This window comes from Oncorhynchus gorbuscha, linkage group LG04 (assembly GCF_021184085.1).
Source record: "Oncorhynchus gorbuscha isolate QuinsamMale2020 ecotype Even-year linkage group LG04, OgorEven_v1.0, whole genome shotgun sequence".
NCBI lineage: Eukaryota > Metazoa > Chordata > Actinopteri > Salmoniformes > Salmonidae > Oncorhynchus > Oncorhynchus gorbuscha.
This window is the reverse complement of record NC_060176.1, coordinates 70,475,258-70,497,814: the sequence shown is the minus strand read 5'-3', so window position 1 is coordinate 70,497,814 and position 22,557 is coordinate 70,475,258. Positions and strand designations below refer to the sequence as shown.

At 45.2% G+C, this 22,557-nt stretch overlaps 1 protein-coding gene across 2 annotated transcripts in view; it reads left to right on the top strand.

Annotated features, from left to right (window-relative positions):
* LOC124034594 (versican core protein-like) overlaps window positions 1-22,557 on the top strand; it is a 58,191-nt gene that overhangs the window by 21,738 nt on the left and 13,896 nt on the right. Inside the window, exon 1 of one of the 2 annotated variants that reach the window (XM_046347995.1) lies at window positions 14,958-22,433. The exons of the other annotated variant lie outside the window; for it this stretch is intronic. Within the exon in view, the coding sequence (XP_046203951.1) occupies window positions 14,960-22,433 (7,474 nt within the window). The 5' untranslated portion in view covers window positions 14,958-14,959. Of the gene's footprint in view, window positions 1-14,957; window positions 22,434-22,557 lie in introns of those variants that run through there. 2 annotated transcript variants of the gene reach the window in all.

The following is a 22,557-nucleotide window of genomic DNA, read 5'->3' as shown; positions in this document are numbered from 1 at the left end:
CTCAAGTTCAATCTTGACCCTGACAGAGGAAGATGGTTCTGGTGACCAGACACCTGATATGTTTACCAAGGCACCAGTCTCAACGATTGAGTTTATCAGTAGTTATGCCACTGTTCATACATCTACTGGAAAGGTGATGGAACAAACCGGGGCATCAACACATTCTACCCACAGCACATCTTCACCCATGGACTTGGAGGGATCTGGAATCCCAAAGACAGAGGATGACCAAGAGACAACTCAGCCAGAAGGATTACGTGTGGAGCTAGTAGATGAAACCACCAGTAAACCACAGGACCAGTTCGCTGTAGCCACAGATGAGACAGAAATCAGAGAGACCGAGAGTAAATCTGAGGCTCTAAGTGTTGCATCCTCAACACAGTCCACACAGCTCAGCCAAGAATCTACATCAACCCAAAACCCTATATCCACTAGCACAGCTGAGACAATAGAATCAGCTACTGCTTCATTGTCCGAGCAAGGAAGTGGAGACTTGACAGAACCCTCTATTTCAGAAAGTGATGCCACAGAGGGTGAGAGTTCAGGTGATGACACATCTGCTATTACAACGGTCCCACTGCATACTACATCATCTTCAACAGACTCATTGGTTACAAAATCAGTAAGCACTGAAGTAACTAATGGAACCAAGGGGGTTGAGCAGACAGAAGAACCAACAGGCACAGATGGACCTTCAGCTGGCCCTGTCTCAAGTGTGACAGCGTCAGTGGTCACATTCACTGATGAGGAGAGCTCTGGCGACCTGACACCTGAAATGTTTACCAAGGAATCTACTACATCAACATCACTTGGTTCAGAACCTTTGATGATCACATCTTCCTCCCCAATCATCAGCATTGCCCAATTCCAAAGCACAACTGTAGGAAAATTCATCACACCCACAGAAGAAATAGATGAATCACCCATAGAATCTCCCACTGCAGCAGTTGAAACTTTGGAGCCTTCTGTGGATCAAGCAACTGGACTAGCAAGCACATCATCACCATTTGTCACTGCATTCACTTATGTAGACATGGGGGTCTCGGGAATCTCAGAAGCAGATGACGACCAGGAGACAAGTAAACCTGAAGGGACAGTTGAGGAGGCACCAGTGGAAACCACCACTAAACCACAGTACCAGTTCACTGTAGCAACCGATGAGAATGAAATCAGAGAGACTGAGAGCACATCTGAGAGTCAAAGGAATGTTTCTTCAATAGAGATCACACAGTCCCAAGAATCCACATCAACCCAATCTCCTTCCATGTCAAGCAAAGGTAAACCAACAGAGGCTTCCACAGCCTCCTTCACAGAGCAGGGTAGTGGTGACTTGACAATAGACTCTATAGCTGAGGATGAACGGAGAGAGCACGAGAGTTCAGGTGAAGACATCTCAGATGTGTCCACTAAGCAACCTGCAAGCACGACTGCTCCTCTCCTGTCTAGTCCAGCAACAACAAAGGAGGAATTTACCACATTGTCTGTCAGTGGTGACGCCACCCTTGAAACAGCTGTTGAGGTTGATGCCACTCTATCAATCGGCACAACTGCAGAGGTACTTAAGTTTATTTCTAGCGCAGTTCAGACACCGGAAAGTGAGGTGACAGAAAAAGATGCAAGCAGCACAGAGAAACCATCAGTTGCTTTAATTTCAAATGTAACACTCACAGGCGATAAAAGCTCAGGTGACCAGACCCCTGATATGTTTACCAAAGAGTCTGTTACTACAACGGTTTCTTCTGAATACAGCACAGTCAAAGCAGAACAAATGACGTCCACGACTAAAGTTTCTTCTCTGTTTAGCACTGAGAAGCTAAAACAAATAGTGACCAGAGAACCTCATGAAACTGCAACAGCTGAGACTGCAAGACATGCTACAAATTCAACTTCTTCTCTGTATAGCACTGAGAAACCTACCACAGTGCAACAGGACACTGCAACAAAAGACAGTGAAAAGACTGCTACAATTTCAGCAACTTCTCTGTATAGCACTCAGAAGCCAGGACATATAACAACGTCAGTATCACAGGAAACTGCAACAGTGGAGTCGAAAATGACTGCTGCTGCTTCTACAGTTTCTTCTCCACATACTACAGAGAAAGCTGCTCATGTTGAAACTACCATCCTAGAGGAGGAGAGCTCAGGAGATCTGACTTCTGATATGTTTACTACTCAGTCAGCTGCCACCCTTCTTTCTCTAGTGTATAGTACAGTCAGACCAGAACGGCCAGAGGTACCATCAAGCTTAGAAATGCCATCAGTTGTTCCCATTCTTGATGAAACAGAGACAAGCACCATCCTCCCTTCAGAAGAGGATACAAGCTCAGCTGGAGCAACAACTGAGATGTTCACCAAGGACTCTGTTGCAACAACTTCATCCACATCAGAGTCAGTTAGTGCTTTCACTACAACAAGACCAACTGTGACCTCAAGTTCAATCTTGACCGTTACAGAGGACGATGGTTCTGGTGACCAGACCCCTGATATGTTTACCAAGGTATCTACTATTGCAACATCTCTGGATGTCACCTCACAGACAACAATTGCAATTGCCCAGCCTTCAGTCACTGCCATTGTCGAGAAAACAACAGGTTTGAGTTATACCCTCAGAGATGAGGGATCAGGGGACACAGCTGAAATTATTCCCCAAGAATCATCTACGACTCCCATTGTTACCCTGATAGATCAGACACGGGAACCAATGGAGACATCAGCTACAGTGATCGGAACCTCACAGAAAGCACTCACCGATATAACAGATTCTGGACAGACTAGAGAAACAGGAAGGACATCAGGTATTCCCCTTATTGATGATACAGAGAAAAGTTCAATTCTTGATATGTTTTCCAAAGACGATGCAACCACCCCGGTCTCCGCTCTTTTCAGTCCGGAGAAACCAGGACATGTCGGAATCACAGCGTCACATAAATTTGCAACAGATGAGACCTCAAAGACAGCTCCTACTTCTGCTTTGTCTCTATATGGCACAGAGATAGCAGGACAAGTAACAGAGAAATTAACAGTTACCACTATTACCAGTGACATAGAGTCACGTTCATTCCTCACCTCTACAGATGAAGAAAGCTCAGGTGACCAAACAACTGAGATTTTTACGAAGACTTCCTCTGTGACACCTATATCTTCTTTGTACGGCACAGAAGCAACAACTTTAGCTTACATTGCTGTCACATCATCCATATCTCCAGACATTGAAGAGGTGTTCAATGACAGTACCGCAGAGGCTTCACTCGTTGAAGATAAACCTTCAACTGCTCAAACTACCAAACCACTTGAGGGAGAACTTACAATCCTCAGCACTGCCCCTGACAAAAGTTCAGTCCTCACCACAGAAAAAGTGAGGTCAGGTGATCAGACACCCGATATGTTTACCAAAGACACAGGAACAATAACAGTTTCTTCTCTGTATAGCACTGAGAAACCTACCACAGCGTCACAGGAAACTGCAACAGCAGATAGTAAAAATACTTCTACAACTATAGCAACTTCTCTGTTTAGCACTGAGAAGCCAGGACATATAACAACGTCAGTATCACAGGAAACTGCAACAGTGGAGTCGAAAATGACTGCTGCTGCTTCTACAGTTTCTTCTCCACATACTACAGAGAAAACTGCTCATGTTGAAACTACCATCCTAGAGGAGGAGAGCTCAGGAGATCTGACTTCTGATATGTTTACTACTCAGTCAGCTGCCACCCTTCTTTCTCTAGTGTATAGTACAGTCAGACCAGAACAGCCAGAGGTACCATCAAGCTCAGAAATGCCATCAGTTGTTCCCATTCTTGATGAAACAGAGACAAGCACCATCCTCCCTTCAGAAGAGGATACAAGCTCAGCTGGAGCAACAACTGAGATGTTCACCAAGGACTCTGTTGCAACAACTTCATCCACATCAGAGTCAGTTAGTGCTTTCACTGCATCAAGACCAACAGTGACCTCAAGTTCAATCTTGACCCTTACAGAGGAAAATGGTTCTGGTGACCAGACCCCTGATATGTTTACCAAGGCACCAGTTTCAATGATTGAGTTTGTCAGCAGTTATTCCACTGTTCATACATCGACTGGACAGGTGATGAAACAAAACAGTGCATCAACACAGTATACCCACAGCACCTCTTCACCCAGAGACTTGGAGGGATCTGGAATCTCAAAGACAGAGGATGACCAAGAGACAACTCAGGCAGAGGGATTAGGTGTGGAGGTAGTAGATGAGACCACCACTAAACCACAGGACCTGTTCTCTCTATTCACAGATGAGACAGAAATCAAAGAGACCGAGAGTAAATCTGAGGCTCTTGGTGTTGCATCCTCAACACAGTCCACACAGCTCAGCCAAGAATCTACATCATCCCAAAACCCTCTATCCACTAGCACAGCTGAGACATTAGAATCAGCTACTGCTTCATTGTCCGAGCAAAGAAGTGGAGACTTGACAGAACCCTCTATTTCAGAAAGTGATGCCACAGAGGGTGAGAGTTCAGGTGATGACACATCTGCTATTACAACAGTCCCACTGCATACTACATCATCTTCAACAGACTCATTGGTTACAAAATCAGTAAGCACTGAAGTAACTAATGGAACCAAGGGGGTTGAGCAGACAGAAGAACCAACAGGCACAGATGGACCTTCAGCTGGCCCTGTCTCAAGTGTGACAGCGTCAGTGGTCACATTCACTGATGAGGAGAGCTCTGGCTACCTGACACCTGAAATGTTTACCAAGGAATCTACTTCATCAACATCACTAGGTTTAGAAGCTTTGATGATCACATCTTCCTCCCCAATCATCAGCATTGACCAATTCCAAAGCACAACTGTAGGAAAAGTCATCACACCCACAGAAGAAATAGATGAATCACCCATAGAATCTCCCACTGCAGCAGTTGAAACTTTGGAGCCTTCTGTGGATCAAGCAACTGGACTAGCAAGCACATCATCACCATTTGTCACTGCATTCACTTACGTAGACATGGGGGTCTCGGGAATCTCAGCAGCAGATGACGACCAGGAGACAAGTAAACCTGAAGGGACAGTTGAGGAGGCACCAGTGGAAACCACCACTAAACCACAGTACCAGTTCATTGTAGCAACCGATGAGAATGAAATCAGAGAGACTGAGAGCACATCTGAGAGTCAAGGGAATGTTTCTTCAATAGAGATCACACAGTCCCAAGAATCCACATCAACCCAATCTCCTTCCATGTCAAGCAAAGGTAAACCAACAGAGGCTTCCACAGCCTCCTTCACAGAGCAGGGTAGTGGTGACTTGACAATAGACTCTATAGCTGAGGATGAACGGAGAGAGCACGAGAGTTCAGGTGAAGACATCTCAGATGTGTCCACTAAGCAACCTGCAAGCAAGACTGCTCCTCTCCTGTCTAGTCCAGCAACAACAAAGGAGGAATTTACCACAATGTCTGTCAGTGGTGACGCCACCCTTGAAACAGCTGTTGAGGTTGATGCTACTCTATCAATCGGCACAACTGCAGAGGTACCTAGGTTTATTTCTAGCGCAGTTCAGACACCGGAAAGTGAGGTGACAGAAAAAGATGCAAGCTCCACTGAGAAACCATCAGTTGCTTTAATTTCAAATGTAACACTCACAGGCGATAAAAGCTCAGGTGACCAGACCCCTGATATGTTTACCAAAGAGTCTGTTACTACAACGGTTTCTTCTGAATACAGCACAGTCAAAGCAGAACAAATGACGTCCACGACTAAAGTTTCTTCTCTGTTTAGCACTGAGAAGCTAAAACAAATAGTGACCAGAGAACCTCATGAAACTGCAACAGCTGAGACTGCAAGACATGCTACAAATTCAACTTCTTCTCTGTATAGCACTGAGAAACCTACCACAGTGCAACAGGACACTGCAACAAAAGACAGTGAAAAGACTGCTACAATTTCAGCAACTTCTCTGTTTAGCACTGAGAAACCAAGTCATATAACGACTTCAGTATCAAAGGAAATTGCAACAGTGGAGTCGATAATGACTGCTGCTGCTAATACATTTTCTTCTCTACATAGTACAGAGAAAATTGCTCATTTTGAGACTACCATCCCAGAGGAGGAGAGCTCAGGAGATTTGACTTCTGATATGTTTACCTCTCAGTCAGCTGCCACCCCTCTTTCTCCAGTGTATGGTACAGTCAGACCAGAACAGCCAGGGGCACCATCAAGTTCTGAAATGCCATCAGTTGTTCCTTTTATTGATGAAACAGAGACAAGCACCGCCCCCACTTCAGAAGGGGATAGAAGGTCAAGTGGTTCAACACCTGAGATGTTCACTAAGGAGTCATTTGCAAGAACTGCATCCGCACCAGAGTCAGTTAGTGTTTTCACTACAACAAGACCAACTGTGACCTCAAGTTCAATCTTGACCGTTACAGAGGACGATGGTTCTGGTGACCAGACCCCTGATAAGTTTACCAAGGTATCTACTATTGCAACATCTCTGGATGTCACCTCACAGACAACAATTGCAATTGCCCAGCCTTCAGTCACTGCCATTGTCGAGAAAACAACAGGTTTGAGTTATACCCTCAGAGATGAGGGATCAGGGGACACAGCTGAAATTATTCCCCAAGAATCATCTACGACTCCCATTGTTACCCTGATAGATCAGACACGGGAACCAATGGAGACATCAGCTACAGTGATCGGAACCTCACAGAAAGCACTCACCGATATAACAGATTCTGGACAGACTAGAGAAACAGGAAGGACATCAGGTATTCCCCTTATTGATGATACAGAGAAAAGTTCAATTCTTGATATGTTTTCCAAAGACGATGCAACCACCCCAGTCTCCGCTCTTTTCAGTCCGGAGAAACCAGGACATGTCGGAATCACAGCGTCACATAAATTTGCAACAGATGAGACCTCAAAGACAGCTCCTACTTCTGCTTCGTCTCTATATGGCACAGAGAAAGCAGGACAAGTAACAGAGAAATTAACAGTTACCACTATTACCAGTGACATAGAGTCACGTTCATTCCTCACCTCTACAGATGAAGAAAGCTCAGGTGACCAAACAACTGAGATTTTTACGAAGACTTCCTCTGTGACACCTATATCTTCTTTGTACGGCACAGAAGCAACAACTTTAGCTTACATTGCTGTCACATCATCCATATCTCCAGACATTGAAGAGGTGTTCAATGACAGTACTGCAGAGGCTTCACTCGTTGAAGATAAACCTTCAACTGCTCAAACTACCAAACCACTTGAGGGAGAACTTACAATCCTCAGCACTGCCCCTGACAAAAGTTCAGTCCTCACCACAGAAAAAGTGAGGTCAGGTGATCAGACACCCGATATGTTTACCAAAGACACAGGAACAATAACAGTTTCTTCTCTGTATAGCACTGAGAAACCTACCACAGCGTCACAGGAAACTGCAACAGCAGATAGTAAAAATACTTCTACAACTATAGCAACTTCTCTGTTTAGCACTGAGAAGCCAGGACATATAACAACGTCAGTATCACAGGAAACTGCAACAGTGGAGTCGAAAATGACTGCTGCTGCTTCTACAGTTTCTTCTCCACATACTACAGAGAAAACTGCCCATGTTGAAACTACCATCCTAGAGGAGGAGAGCTCAGGAGATCTGACTTCTGATATGTTTACTACTCAGTCAGCTGCCACCCTTCTTTCTCTAGTGTATAGTACAGTCAGACCAGAACAGCCAGAGGTACCATCAAGCTCAGAAATGCCATCAGTTGTTCCCATTCTTGATGAAACAGAGACAAGCACCATCCTCCCTTCAGAAGAGGATACAAGCTCAGCTGGAGCAACAACTGAGATGTTCACCAAGGACTCTGTTGCAACAACTTCATCCACATCAGAGTCAGTTAGTGCTTTCACTGCATCAAGACCAACAGTGACCTCAAGTTCAATCTTGACCCTTACAGAGGAAAATGGTTCTGGTGACCAGACCCCTGATATGTTTACCAAGGCACCAGTTTCAATGATTGAGTTTGTCAGCAGTTATTCCACTGTTCATACATCGACTGGACAGGTGATGAAACAAAACAGTGCATCAACACAGTATACCCACAGCACCTCTTCACCCAGAGACTTGGAGGGATCTGGAATCTCAAAGACAGAGGATGACCAAGAGACAACTCAGGCAGAGGGATTAGGTGTGGAGGTAGTAGATGAGACCACCACTAAACCACAGGACCTGTTCTCTCTATTCACAGATGAGACAGAAATCAAAGAGACCGAGAGTAAATCTGAGGCTCTTGGTGTTGCATCCTCAACACAGTCCACACAGCTCAGCCAAGAATCTACATCATCCCAAAACCCTCTATCCACTAGCACAGCTGAGACAATAGAATCAGCTACTGCTTCATTGTCCGAGCAAAGAAGTGGAGACTTGACAGAACCCTCTATTTCAGAAAGTGATGCCACAGAGGGTGAGAGTTCAGGTGATGACACATCTGCTATTACAACAGTCCCACTGCATACTACATCATCTTCAACAGACTCATTGGTTACAAAATCAGTAAGCACTGAAGTAACTAATGGAACCAAGGGGGTTGAGCAGACAGAAGAACCAACAGGCACAGATGGACCTTCAGCTGGCCCTGTCTCAAGTGTGACAGCGTCAGTGGTCACATTCACTGATGAGGAGAGCTCTGGCTACCTGACACCTGAAATGTTTACCAAGGAATCTACTTCATCAACATCACTAGGTTTAGAAGCTTTGATGATCACATCTTCCTCCCCAATCATCAGCATTGACCAATTCCAAAGCACAACTGTAGGAAAAGTCATCACACCCACAGAAGAAATAGATGAATCACCCATAGAATCTCCCACTGCAGCAGTTGAAACTTTGGAGCCTTCTGTGGATCAAGCAACTGGACTAGCAAGCACATCATCACCATTTGTCACTGCATTCACTTACGTAGACATGGGGGTCTCGGGAATCTCAGCAGCAGATGACGACCAGGAGACAAGTAAACCTGAAGGGACAGTTGAGGAGGCACCAGTGGAAACCACCACTAAACCACAGTACCAGTTCATTGTAGCAACCGATGAGAATGAAATCAGAGAGACTGAGAGCACATCTGAGAGTCAAAGGAATGTTTCTTCAATAGAGATCACACAGTCCCAAGAATCCACATCAACCCAATCTCCTTCCATGTCAAGCAAAGGTAAACCAACAGAGGCTTCCACAGCCTCCTTCACAGAGCAGGGTAGTGGTGACTTGACAATAGACTCTATAGCTGAGGATGAACGGAGAGAGCACGAGAGTTCAGGTGAAGACATCTTAGATGTGTCCACTAAGCAACCTGCAAGCAAGACTGCTCCTCTCCTGTCTAGTCCAGCAACAACAAAGGAGGGATTTACCACAATGTCTGTCAGTGGTGACGCCACCCTTGAAACAGCTGTTGAGGTTGATGCTACTCTATCAATCGGCACAACTGCAGAGGTACCTAGGTTTATTTCTAGCGCAGTTCAGACACCGGAAAGTGAGGTGACAGAAAAAGATGCAAGCTCCACTGAGAAACCATCAGTTGCTTTAATTTCAAATGTAACACTCACAGGCGATAAAAGCTCAGGTGACCAGACCCCTGATATGTTTACCAAAGAGTCTGTTACTACAACGGTTTCTTCTGAATACAGCACAGTCAAAGCAGAACAAATGACGTCCACGACTAAAGTTTCTTCTCTGTATAGCACTGAGAAACCTACCACAGTGCAACAGTACACTGCAACAAAAGACAGTGAAAAGACTGCTACAATTTCAGCAACTTCTCTGTTTAGCACTGAGAAACCAAGTCATATAACGACGTCAGTATCAAAGGAAATTGCAACAATGAAGCCGATAATGACTGCTGCTGCTAATACATTTTCTTCTCTACATAGTACAGAGAAAATTGCTCATTTTGAGACTACCATCCTAGAGGAGGAGAGCTCAGGAGATCTGACTTCTGATATGTTTACCTCTCAGTCAGCTGCCACCCCTCTTTCTCCAGTGTATGGTACAGTCAGACCAGAACAGCTAGGGGCACCATCAAGTTCTGAAATGCCATCAGTTGTTCCTTTTATTGATGAAACAGAGACAAGCACCGCCCCCACTTCAGAAGGGGATAGAAGGTCAAGTGGTTCAACACCTGAGATGTTCACTAAGGAGTCATTTGCAAGAACTGCATCCACACCAGCGTCAGTTAGTGTTTTCACTACAACAAGACCAACTGTGACCTCAAGTTCAATCTTGACGGTTACAGAGGACGATGGTTCTGGTGACCAGACCCCTGATATGTTTACCAAGGTATCTACTATTGCAACATCTCTGGATGTCACCTCACAGACAATAATTGCAATTGCCCAGCCTTCAGTCACTGCCATTGTCGAGAAAACAACAGGTTTGAGTTATACCCTCAGAGATGAGGGATCAGGGGACACAGCTGAAATTATTCCCCAAGAATCATCTACGACTCCCATTGTTACCCTGATAGATCAGACACGGGAACCAATGGAGACATTAGCTACAGTGATCGGAACCTCACAGAAAGCACTCACTGATATAACAGTTTCTGGACAGACTAGAGAAACGGGAAGGACATCAGGTATTCCCCTTATTGATGATACAGAGAAAAGTTCAATTCTTGATATGTTTACCAAAGACAATGGAACCACCACGGTCTCCGCTCTTTTCAGTCCAGAGAAACCAGGACATGTCGGAATCACAGCGTCACATGAATTTGCAACAGATGAGACCTCAAAGACAGCTCCTACTTCTGCTTTGTCTCTATATGGCACAGAGATAGCAGGACAAGTAACAGAGAAATCAACAGTTAGCAGTATTACCGGTGACATAGAGTCAAGTTTATTCCTCACCTCTATAGATGAAGAAAGCTCAGGTGACCAAACAACTGAGATTTTTACGAAGACTTCCTCTGTGACACCTATATCTTCTTTGTACGGCACAGAAGCAACACGTTTAGCTTACATTGCTGTCACATCATCCATATCTCCAGACATTGAAGAGGTGTTCAATGACAGTACCACAGAGGCTTCACTCGTTGAAGATAAACCTTCAACTACTCAAACCACCAAACCACTTGAGGGAGAACTTACAATCCTCAGCACTGCCCCTGACAAAAGTTCAGTCCTCACCACAGAAAAAGTGAGCTCAGGTGATCAGACACCTGATATGTTTACCAAAGACACAGGAACAATAACAGTTTCTTCTCTGTTCAGTACTAAGAAGCCAATACAAGTAGTAACTACAGCAACACATGAAACTGCAGCTGCTGAAATTTCAAAGATTACAATCACTTCAGCTTATTCTCTGTATAGCACTGAGAAACCTACCACAGTGCAACAGGAAACTGCAACAGCAGATAGTAAAAATACTTCTACAACTATAGCAACTTCTCTGTTTAGCACTGAGAAGCCAGGACATATAACGACGTCAGTATCACAGGAAACTGCAACAGTGGAGTTGAAAATGACTGCTCCTGCTTCTACAGTTTCTTCTCCACATACTACAGAGAAAGCTGATCATGTTGAAACTACCATCCTAGAGCAGGAGAGCTCAGGAGATCTGACTTCTGATATGTTTACTACTCAGTCAGCTGCCACCCTTCTTTCTCTAGTGTATAGTACAGTCAGACCAGAACAGCCAGGGGCACCATCAAGCTCAGAAATGCCATCAGTTGTTCCCATTCTTGATGAAACAGAGACAAGCACCATCCTCCCTTCAGAAGAGGATACAAGCTTAGCTGGAGCAACAACTGAGATGTTCACCAAGGACTCTGTTGCAACAACTTCATCCATATCAGAGTCAGTTAGTGCTTTCACTGCTTCAAGACCAACAGTGACCTCAAGGTTAATCTTGACCCTTACAGAGGAAGATGGTTCTGGTGACCAGACCCCTGATATGTTTACCAAGGAACCAGTTTCAACGATTGAGTTTGTCAGCAGTTATTCCACTGTTCATACATCGACTGGACAGGTGATGAAACAAAACAGTGCATCAACACATTATACCCACAGCACCTCTTCACCCAGAGACTTGGAGGGATCTGGAATCTCAAAGACAGAGGATGACCAAGAGACAACTCAGGCAGAGGGATTAGGTGTGGAGGTAGTAGATGAGACCACCACTAAACCACAGGACCTGTTCTCTCTATTCACAGATGAGACAGAAATCAAAGAGACCGAGAGTAAATCTGAGGCTCTAGGTGTTACATCCTCAACAAAGTCCACACAGCTCGGGCAAGAATCTACATCAACCCAAAACCCTCTATCCACTAGCACAGCTGAGACATTAGAATCAGCTACTGCTTCATTGTCCGAGCAAAGAAGTGGAGACTTGACAGAACCCTCTATTTCAGAAAGTGATGCCACAGAGGGTGAGAGTTCAGGTGATGACACATCTGCTATTACAACAGTCCCACTGCATACTACATCATCTTCAACAGACTCATTGGTTACAAAATCAGTAAGCACTGAAGTAACTAATGGAACCAAGGGGGTTGAGCAGACAGAAGAACCAACAGGCACAGATGGACCTTCAGCTGGCCCTGTCTCAAGTGTGACAGCGTCAGTGGTCACATTCACTGATGAGGAGAGCTCTGGCTACCTGACACCTGAACTGTTAACCAAGGAATCTACTTCATCAACATCACTAGGTTTAGAAGCTTTGATGATCACATCTTCCTCCCCAATCATCAGCATTGACCAATTCCAAAGCACAACTGTAGGAAAAGTCATCACACCCACAGAAGAAATAGATGAATCACCCATAGAATCTCCCACTGCAGCAGTTGAAACTTTGGAGCCTTCTGTGGATCAAGCAACTGGACTAGCAAGCACATCATCACCATTTGTCACTGCATTCACTTACGTAGACATGGGGGTCTCGGGAATCTCAGCAGCAGATGACGACCAGGAGACAAGTAAACCTGAAGGGACAGTTGAGGAGGCACCAGTGGAAACCACCACTAAACCACAGTACCAGTTCATTGTAGCAACCGATGAGAATGAAATCAGAGAGACTGAGAGCACATCTGAGAGTCAAAGGAATGTTTCTTCAATAGAGATCACACAGTCCCAAGAATCCACATCAACCCAATCTCCTTCCATGTCAAGCAAAGGTAAACCAACAGAGGCTTCCACAGCCTCCTTCACAGAGCAGGGTAGTGGTGACTTGACAATAGACTCTATAGCTGAGGATGAACGGAAAGAGCACGAGAGTTCAGGTGAAGACATCTCAGATGTGTCCACTAAGCAACCTGCAAGCACGACTGCTCCTCTCCTGTCTAGTCCAGCAACAACAAAGGAGGAATTTACCACATTGTTTGTCAGTGGTGACGCCACCCTTGAAACAGCTGTTGAGGTTGATGCCACTCTATCAATCGGCACAACTGCAGACATACTTAAGTTTATTTCTAGCGCAGTTCAGACACCGGAAAGTGAGGTGACAGAAAAAGATGCAAGCAGCACAGAGAAACCATCAGTTGCTTTAATTTCAAATGTAACACTCACAGGCGATAAAAGCTCAGGTGTCCAGACCCCTGATATGTTTACCAAAGAGTCTGTTACTACAACGGTTTCTTCTGAATACAGCACAGTCAAAGCAGAACAAATGACGTCCACGACTAAAGTTTCTTCTCTGTTTAGCACTGAGAAGCTAAAACAAATAGTGACCAGAGAACCTCATGAAACTGCAACAGCTGAGACTGCAAGACATGCTACAAATTCAACTTCTTCTCTGTATAGCACTGAGAAACCTACCACAGTGCAACAGGACACTGCAACAAAAGACAGTGAAAAGACTGCTACAATTTCAGCAACTTCTCTGTTTAGCACTGAGAAACCAAGTCATATAACGACGTCAGTATCAAAGGAAATTGCAACAGTGGAGTCGATAATGACTGCTGCTGCTAATACATTTTCTTCTCTACATAGTACAGAGAAAATTGCTCATTTTGAGACTACCATCCCAGAGGAGGAGAGCTCAGGAGATCTGACTTCTGATATGTTTACCTCTCAGTCAGCTGCCACCCCTCTTTCTCCAGTGTATGGTACAGTCAGACCAGAACAGCCAGGGGCACCATCAAGTTCTGAAATGCCATCAGTTGTTCCTTTTATTGATGAAACAGAGACAAGCACCGCCCCCACTTCAGAAGGGGATAGAAGGTCCAGTGGTTCAACACCTGAGATGTTCACTAAGGAGTCATTTGCAACAACTGCATCCACATCAGAGTCAGTTAGTGCTTTCACTACATCAAGACCAACTGTGACCTCAAGTTCAATCTTGACCATTACAGAGGACGATGGTTCTGGTGACCAGACCCCTGATATGTTTACCAAGGTATCTACAATTGCAACATCTCTGGATGTCACCTCACAGACAACAATTGCAATTGCCCAGCCTTCAGTCACTGCCATTGTCGAGAAAGCAACAGGTTTGATTTATACCCTCAGATTTGAGGGATCAGGGGACACAGTTGAAATTATTCCCCAAGAATCATCTACGACTCCCATTGTTACCCTGATAGATCAGACACGGGAACCAATGGAGACATCAGCTACAGTGATCGGAACCTCACAGGAAGCACTCACTGATATAACAGATTCTGGACAGACTAGAGAAACAGGAACAACATCAGTTGTTCCCATTTTTGATGAAACAGAGAAAAGCACCATCCTTACTTCAGAAGAGGATACAAGTTCAGCTGGAGCAACAACTGAGATGTTCACCAAGGACTCTGTTGCAACAACTGCATCCACATTAGAGTCAGTTAGTGCTTTCACCTCATCAAGTCCAAAAGAGACCACAAGTTCAATCTTGACCCTTACAGAGGAGGATGGTTCTGGTGACCAGACCTCTGATACATTTACCAATGCACCAGTTTCAACGATTGAGTTTGTCAGCAGTTATTCCACTGTTCATACATCGACTGGACAGGTGATGAAACAAAACAGTGCATCAACACATTATACCCACAGCACCTCTTCACCCAGAGACTTGGAGGGATCTGGAATCTCAAAGACAGAGGATGACCAAGAGACAACTCAGGCAGAGGGATTAGGTGTGGAGGTAGTAGATGAGACCACCACTAAACCACAGGACCTGTTCTCTCTATTCACAGATGAGACAGAAATCAAAGAGACCGAGAGTAAATCTGAGGCTCTAGGTGTTACATCCTCAACAAAGTCCACACAGCTCGGGCAAGAATCTACATCAACCCAAAACCCTCTATCCACGAGCACAGCTAAGACAATAGAATCAGCTACTGCTTCATTGTCCGAGCAAAGAAGTGGAGACTTGACAGAACCCTCTATTTCAGAAAGTGATGCCACAGAGGGTGAGAGTTCAGGTGATGACACATCTGCTATTACAACAGTCCCACTGCATACTACATCATCTTCAACAGACTCATTGGTTACAAAATCAGTAAGCACTGAAGTAACTAATGGAACCAAGGGGGTTGAGCAGACAGAAGAACCAACAGGCACAGATGGACCTTCAGCTGGCCCTGTCTCAAGTGTGACAGCGTCAGTGGTCACATTCACTGATGAGGAGAGCTCTGGCTACCTGACACCTGAACTGTTAACCAAGGAATCTACTTCATCAACATCACTAGGTTTAGAAGCTTTGATGATCACATCTTCCTCCCCAATCATCAGCATTGACCAATTCCAAAGCACAACTGTAGGAAAAGTCATCACACCCACAGAAGAAATAGATGAATCACCCATAGAATCTCCCACTGCAGCAGTTGAAAATTTGGAGCCTTCTGTGGATCAAGCAACTGGACTAGCAAGCACATCAACACCATTTGTCACTGCATTCACTTACGTAGACATGGGGGTCTCGGGAATCTCAGCAGCAGATGACGACCAGGAGACAAGTAAACCTGAAGGGACAGTTGAGGAGGCACCAGTGGAAACCACCACTAAACCACAGTACCAGTTCATTGTAGCAACCGATGAGAATGAAATCAGAGAGACTGAGAGCACATCTGAGAGTCAAAGGAATGTTTCTTCAATAGAGATCACACAGTCCCAAGAATCCACATCAACCCAATCTCCTTCCATGTCAAGCAAAGGTAAACCAACAGAGGCTTCCACAGCCTCCTTCACAGAGCAGGGTAGTGGTGACTTGACAATAGACTCTATAGCTGAGGATGAACGGAAAGAGCACGAGAGTTCAGGTGAAGACATCTCAGATGTGTCCACTAAGCAACCTGCAAGCACGACTGCTCCTCTCCTGTCTAGTCCAGCAACAACAAAGGAGGAATTTACCACATTGTTTGTCAGTGGTGACGCCACCCTTGAAACAGCTGTTGAGGTTGATGCCACTCTATCAATCGGCACAACTGCAGACATACTTAAGTTTATTTCTAGCGCAGTTCAGACACCGGAAAGTGAGGTGACAGAAAAAGATGCAAGCAGCACAGAGAAACCATCAGTTGCTTTAATTTCAAATGTAACACTCACAGGCGATAAAAGCTCAGGTGTCCAGACCCCTGATATGTTTACCAAAGAGTCTGTTACTACAACGGTTTCTTCTGAATACAGCACAGTCAAAGCAGAACAAATGACGTCCACGACTAAAGTTTCTTCTCTGTTTAGCACTGAGAAGCTAAAACAAATAGTGACCAGAGAACCTCATGAAACTGCAACAGCTGAGACTGCAAGACATGCTACAAATTCAACTTCTTCTCTGTATAGCACTGAGAAACCTACCACAGTGCAACAGGACACTGCAACAAAAGACAGTGAAAAGACTGCTACAATTTCAGCAACTTCTCTGTTTAGCACTGAGAAACCAAGTCATATAACGACGTCAGTATCAAAGGAAATTGCAACAGTGGAGTCGATAATGACTGCTGCTGCTAATACATTTTCTTCTCTACATAGTACAGAGAAAATTGCTCATTTTGAGACTACCATCCCAGAGGAGGAGAGCTCAGGAGATCTGACTTCTGATATGTTTACCTCTCAGTCAGCTGCCACCCCTCTTTCTCCAGTGTATGGTACAGTCAGACCAGAACAGCCAGGGGCACCATCAAGTTCTGAAATGCCATCAGTTGTTCCTTTTATTGATGAAACAGAGACAAGCACCGCCCCCACTTCAGAAGGGGATAGAAGGTCCAGTGGTTCAACACCTGAGATGTTCACTAAGGAGTCATTTGCAACAACTGCATCCACATCAGAGTCAGTTAGTGCTTTCACTACATCAAGACCAACTGTGACCTCAAGTTCAATCTTGACCATTACAGAGGACGATGGTTCTGGTGACCAGACCTCTGATACATTTACCAATGCACCAGTCTCAACGATTGAGTTTACCAGTAGTTATACCACTGTTCATACATCGACTGGACAGGTGATTGAACAAACCGGGGCATCAACACATTCTACCCACAGCACCTCTTCACCCATGGACTTGGAGGGATCTGGAATCTCAAAGACAGAGGATGACCAAGAGACAACTCAGACAGAGGGTTCAGGTGAGGAGGTAGTAGTTGAGACCGCCACTCAACCACATGACCTATTCATGGTAGCCACAGATGAGACCGAAATCAGAGAGACTGAAAGCACATCTTGGACTCCAAATGTTGATGCTTCAAAAGAGATCACACAGTCACAGGAATCCACATCAACCCAATCTCCTTCCATGTTAATAACAGGTAAACCATCAGAGGCTTCCACAGTCTCTTTCACAGAGAATGGTAGTGGTGACTTGACAATTGACTCTACAGTTGAGAATGATGGTACAGAGGATGAGGGTTCAGGTGAAGACAATTTAGACGTGTCCACTAAGCAACCTGCAAGCACAACTGCTCCTCTACTGTCTAGTCCAGCAACAACAATGGAGGAATTTACCACATTGTCTGTCAGCAGTGTCACCAGCCTAGAAACAGCTGTTGAGGTTGATGAAACCCTATCATCTGGCACAACTGCAGAGGTACCTACGTTTATTTCTATCACAGCTCAGACCCCGGAAAGTGAGGTGACAGAAAGAAAAACAAGCAGTACAAAGAAATCATCAGTTGCCTTAATTTCAGATGAAAGCTCAGGTGACCAGACCTCTGATATGTTTACCAAGGAAACAGCCCAAACAGAAACCATTGTGTCAAGCACACCAGGCCCAGATGATGAGGGTCATGTCAGCCCAGATACTGAAACCCCCATCAGTCCAGATGCTACACAGCCCCCTGCTACTGTGAATGATCGCACAACTATGACTGATAGCACAACTATGAGTGACCGTACAACACACCGATTCCATATAACCGAAAGAGACCATACTACGACGAGAGCCCGTACACCAGTGAGTGATCATTCAACTGTTGGAGACCACACAGTAGCAAAAGACCAAACAACTGTCAGAGACCATACAACAGTGCCTTTTAGATCACAGTCATCCACATTCACTGCTCTCCCCTCTATTATGTACCAGGGTGTTACTGACCAGCAGGTCATGATAGTCACATCAACAAGCAGCCAAACCAAAACTGACCAGACCCCCACCATGGTGGTGCACGGTACGAAACCAACAACAAGCACAGTTATCATATTTACAGAGGAGGCCGGAGATGAGGACACACTGTTCTCCACTGTTACAGAGAGCATGACCACAACCCCTGAGATTATCACTAAAGATGAAACCATAATTGACGCTGATACTGTGGCAATGGTTGAACTCTCCTCACCTCTCTACCCCACCATCTTTACAGAGGAAGCATGGGGAGTCACAGCCATTACCATGACACCACAGTCCTCAATTACAATGACAAAAGAACCTGAAGGGTCTGGGACAGATGACTGTTTGTCTTCCACAATTGACTCACTGAGTCTGGCCACAACACAAATCCCATCAGTCACCTCTGTAGATATATCTGCAGAGGCAAGTGCTAAGACAACAAGAAGGTCTGCAAAAGTTAAACATTCAGAGACTGTGAGAACGACCACCTCGTCATCTGTAGAGGATATTTTTAGTGAGGTGTCTACTTCAGTGTTTGTGTCCTCTGTAACTCAAACCACCCAAACCAGAGCTCTATCCACGGAGTCCAGCTCTCAGACGGCATTCACCACACCAACTGTGTTTATTGATGAGTTCTCCGGATATGGTGTCACTGGTGAGGAGTCTGATACAGAGCCTACTCCTTCTGCCCCTGTATCATCCCAAGCATCAACTCTCCCCATAGATACAAGCTCACAGACCACAGTTAGCAGTGAGGAATTCCGGACAGATGCAATTGAATTATCCACCACCCCTTCTCCTATTACTGTTAAAGCTAGAGTAGAAGACACATCTGATGAGCATTCTGAAGTGGAGGCCACAACAACTTCATATAGTGCCATCCAAGCCACCAAGGTGTCTGACACTCCTACACAACATACGCCAGTGTCCACTGAAGAAGGCAAAGAGACTGTGAAACCAACCAGCCCATTGCCTGTTGATGAGTCTTCAGGAGAAGATGACTCTGAAGGCTCTGGATCTGAGACCTTCACCTCTGTAGTGGAGACCTCCCAAACCACAATCCCCACCTCAACAGCTGCTAAGGAGGGTGATGCGACAGAGATTAACATTCTAGTACCTTCATCTTTAGAGGAGGGCATCTCTGGGGATGACATGAAGACTTCAAATCCCAAACCCTCTGAAGCCACTTCCTCCCTGTATAGCAAAGATAAACCATCAGTTGCTTCCATTTTGGATTTAACCTCCACAGATGAAGAAAGCTTTGGTGACCCAACCCCTAAAACGTTTACCAAAGAGTCTGTTACTGTACGTTTACAAATGACATCCACAACTACGGTTTATTCTCTGTTCAACACTGAGAAACCTTCACTTTCTTCCATTTCGGATATAACCTACACAGACGAAGAGAGCTCTGGTGACCATACCCCTGATAATTTTAGTAAAGCGTCTAAAACAACCACAGTTTCTCCAGTTGACAGCACTGTCAAAATGGAGCAGGTAACAGCCACAACAATGTCACCTGAAAAAGCAACAGCAGAGATTGAAAAGACTACAACTACTACAGGGTTGTCTCTGTTTAGGACTGAGAAAACAGAGAAAGCTTCCTCCCAGGCAAGTTTGTCTGTCCATTCCACTGTTGCGCCATCTCTAATGCTCGATGTGGTGGACCAGTTTGTCACAGATTTTGTCCCCGAGGTGGACGTGACAAAACCTGAAGAATCTTCCCAACAGGCTAGGTCTGAGATTGCATTTACCCAACATGCATTTACCCATACCGCTGCTATGTCAGTCACTACAACAGCTTCTTCTGTACACAGCACTGTCAAAGCAGAACAAGTGACAACCACAGTAAGGCCACATGTGATGTCACCAGAAGAGACAGCGGCCATTGATCCGACAGAAACACCAACAGACTCAGAGGAGTTAGTAACTCCTGGTGTTGATGACATAGAAACAGGTTCTACAGATGAAGAGAGTTCTGGAGATGAGACAAGTCCGATGACCACCCAGGAGTCTCCTGTAACAGAAGCTCATTTACACAGTAGCACAGCCAAGCCATTGCAGACATCAACATCAGCTGTCTATGAATCCGTGGCTGACCTTACCTCTCCTGAAACAACTGATGATAGTGAAGAAACCAAACAGACAGACCTAACTAACACAGGACAGCCATCAGATATTGCCAGTTCAGTGAAAAGCACAGTGATCTCAGTCCTATCTGATAAAGATAAGGAGAGCTCAGGTGACCAAACCCTTGACATTTTTACCAAAGACTTACCAACTACTACAGTTTCCTCTCTGTTTAGCACAGAGGAACCTACAACAACATCACAGGAAACTGTAACAGAGGAGACTGAAGTCACTGAGCAAACTGAGAGACCATCAGGCTCTGGAAAACCATCAGCTACCATCTCTGTCTTACCTTCCACAGATGACCAGAGCTCGGGTCACCAGACAAATGAGGGTTTCACTACAGACGCTTCTTCAACAGAAGATCCTCTCTTGGCTAGCACAGTGCAGGCAATTGCCTCTGTCTATTCCACTGAGGCAGCATCAGAGTCTGACGTGGTGGTCCAGTTTGTCACAACATTTGTCCCCAAACCAGACATGACAACACCAGAGGAATCGTTTGAACAGGCCAGGTCGGAGATAACATTTACTCATAGTCCTCATACTGATCTCTCTTCTGAGGAAACAACATTGCCTACAACCAGTCCCATGATGCTTAAGGAAGATTCAAGCCAGTCTTTAGAAACTATAACTGCACCTGCACAGAGCTCAGAATTAACTTTTGTCTCTACTGCTTCTCCATTGAAGACTGATGCTGTTTTACCCACACCAGACGCAGAGGAACAAGTTGAAGCTTCAAGCCAGGTACCTACAACAGAGGAGGCAGAGGGCAGCTCCGAACAAGAGGCTGTGGTTGAAGAGACAAGCGTTCCTATCATTGTTTCTCCTCTAACTGAGAAGGTATTAGAAACTAAAGTGAACAGCACACCATCTGTAATGACATACATTGATGAAATGGTGGACTATGAAAGTACCTCAGAGCCAGTACAGGTTAAATCTATACCTTCCATCGTTATAACCACCACAAAGCCTGAGGTGGAAGCAACAGCGCTCAGAACTGTCCCAACACAGAATGTCCCAACACAGAATGTCCCAACACAGACTGTCCCAACACAGAATATTCAGAGTGTGTCATCGAGTTCAGAGAGCAGTTCAGAGAGCAGATCAGATGAACTGTCCAGCCCATCTGTGACTCAATCAGTATTAGCCTCCTACAGCTCAGAAAGCAGTTTGGAGGAAAAGTTGACAATTGCATCAACCTTGAAGCCAGAGAATGACACAACAGAGGAGACCACCCCATCCCTCTTTGTGACTCAGACAGAACTGACAGCCGCCGTCACTGGTTCACCCTCTCTCACGACTTCTAGTGTTGAAATTAAGTCAGCCGGTTCTGAGAGCAGTCCAGAAGAAAATACAGTTTCTGAGAAGCCAGAGATTGACACTGTGGAGGAAACCACCCAATCGTTGGCACAGATTCAGACCGGGGTTTTGCCAGGTGTCACCAGTCCACCATCTCGCCAGTCTCCAGCCGACCCCGGAGCGGAGTCCCTTAGTGTCGTAAGCTCCTCTGAGAAACATGAAGCACAGGGTAAAATTGAGGAAGTTGTTACTCCTACCACGGAGATGCCAACGAGGGAAAAGCCAGAGTACACAACTGAATCGCCAGCAGGAACACAGAACCAGCCAGAATCAGTTGCTACAATCCACAGTATTCCTTCATCTGTGTCTGCGGAGGAGGAAACCGTGGACTATGATAATGTATCAGGACCTACGTTAGTCGAGGGTGAACCCCCCATCAAGGGAGTAGAAACTACCACTTCAGCTGAGACCAGACTGGATTTGGGGAACACGATCGTTGGCGAGACAATTGAAATTGCAGGTAGGTGGTTGTCAATGATACAATGTTGTTGTGTGCTATGGAAATATCATCATATCATAATTTTAAACGTTTGTCATTTAACGTTTATCTTCTCTAGAATGTGAAGTCAATTGAATGTTTGTTT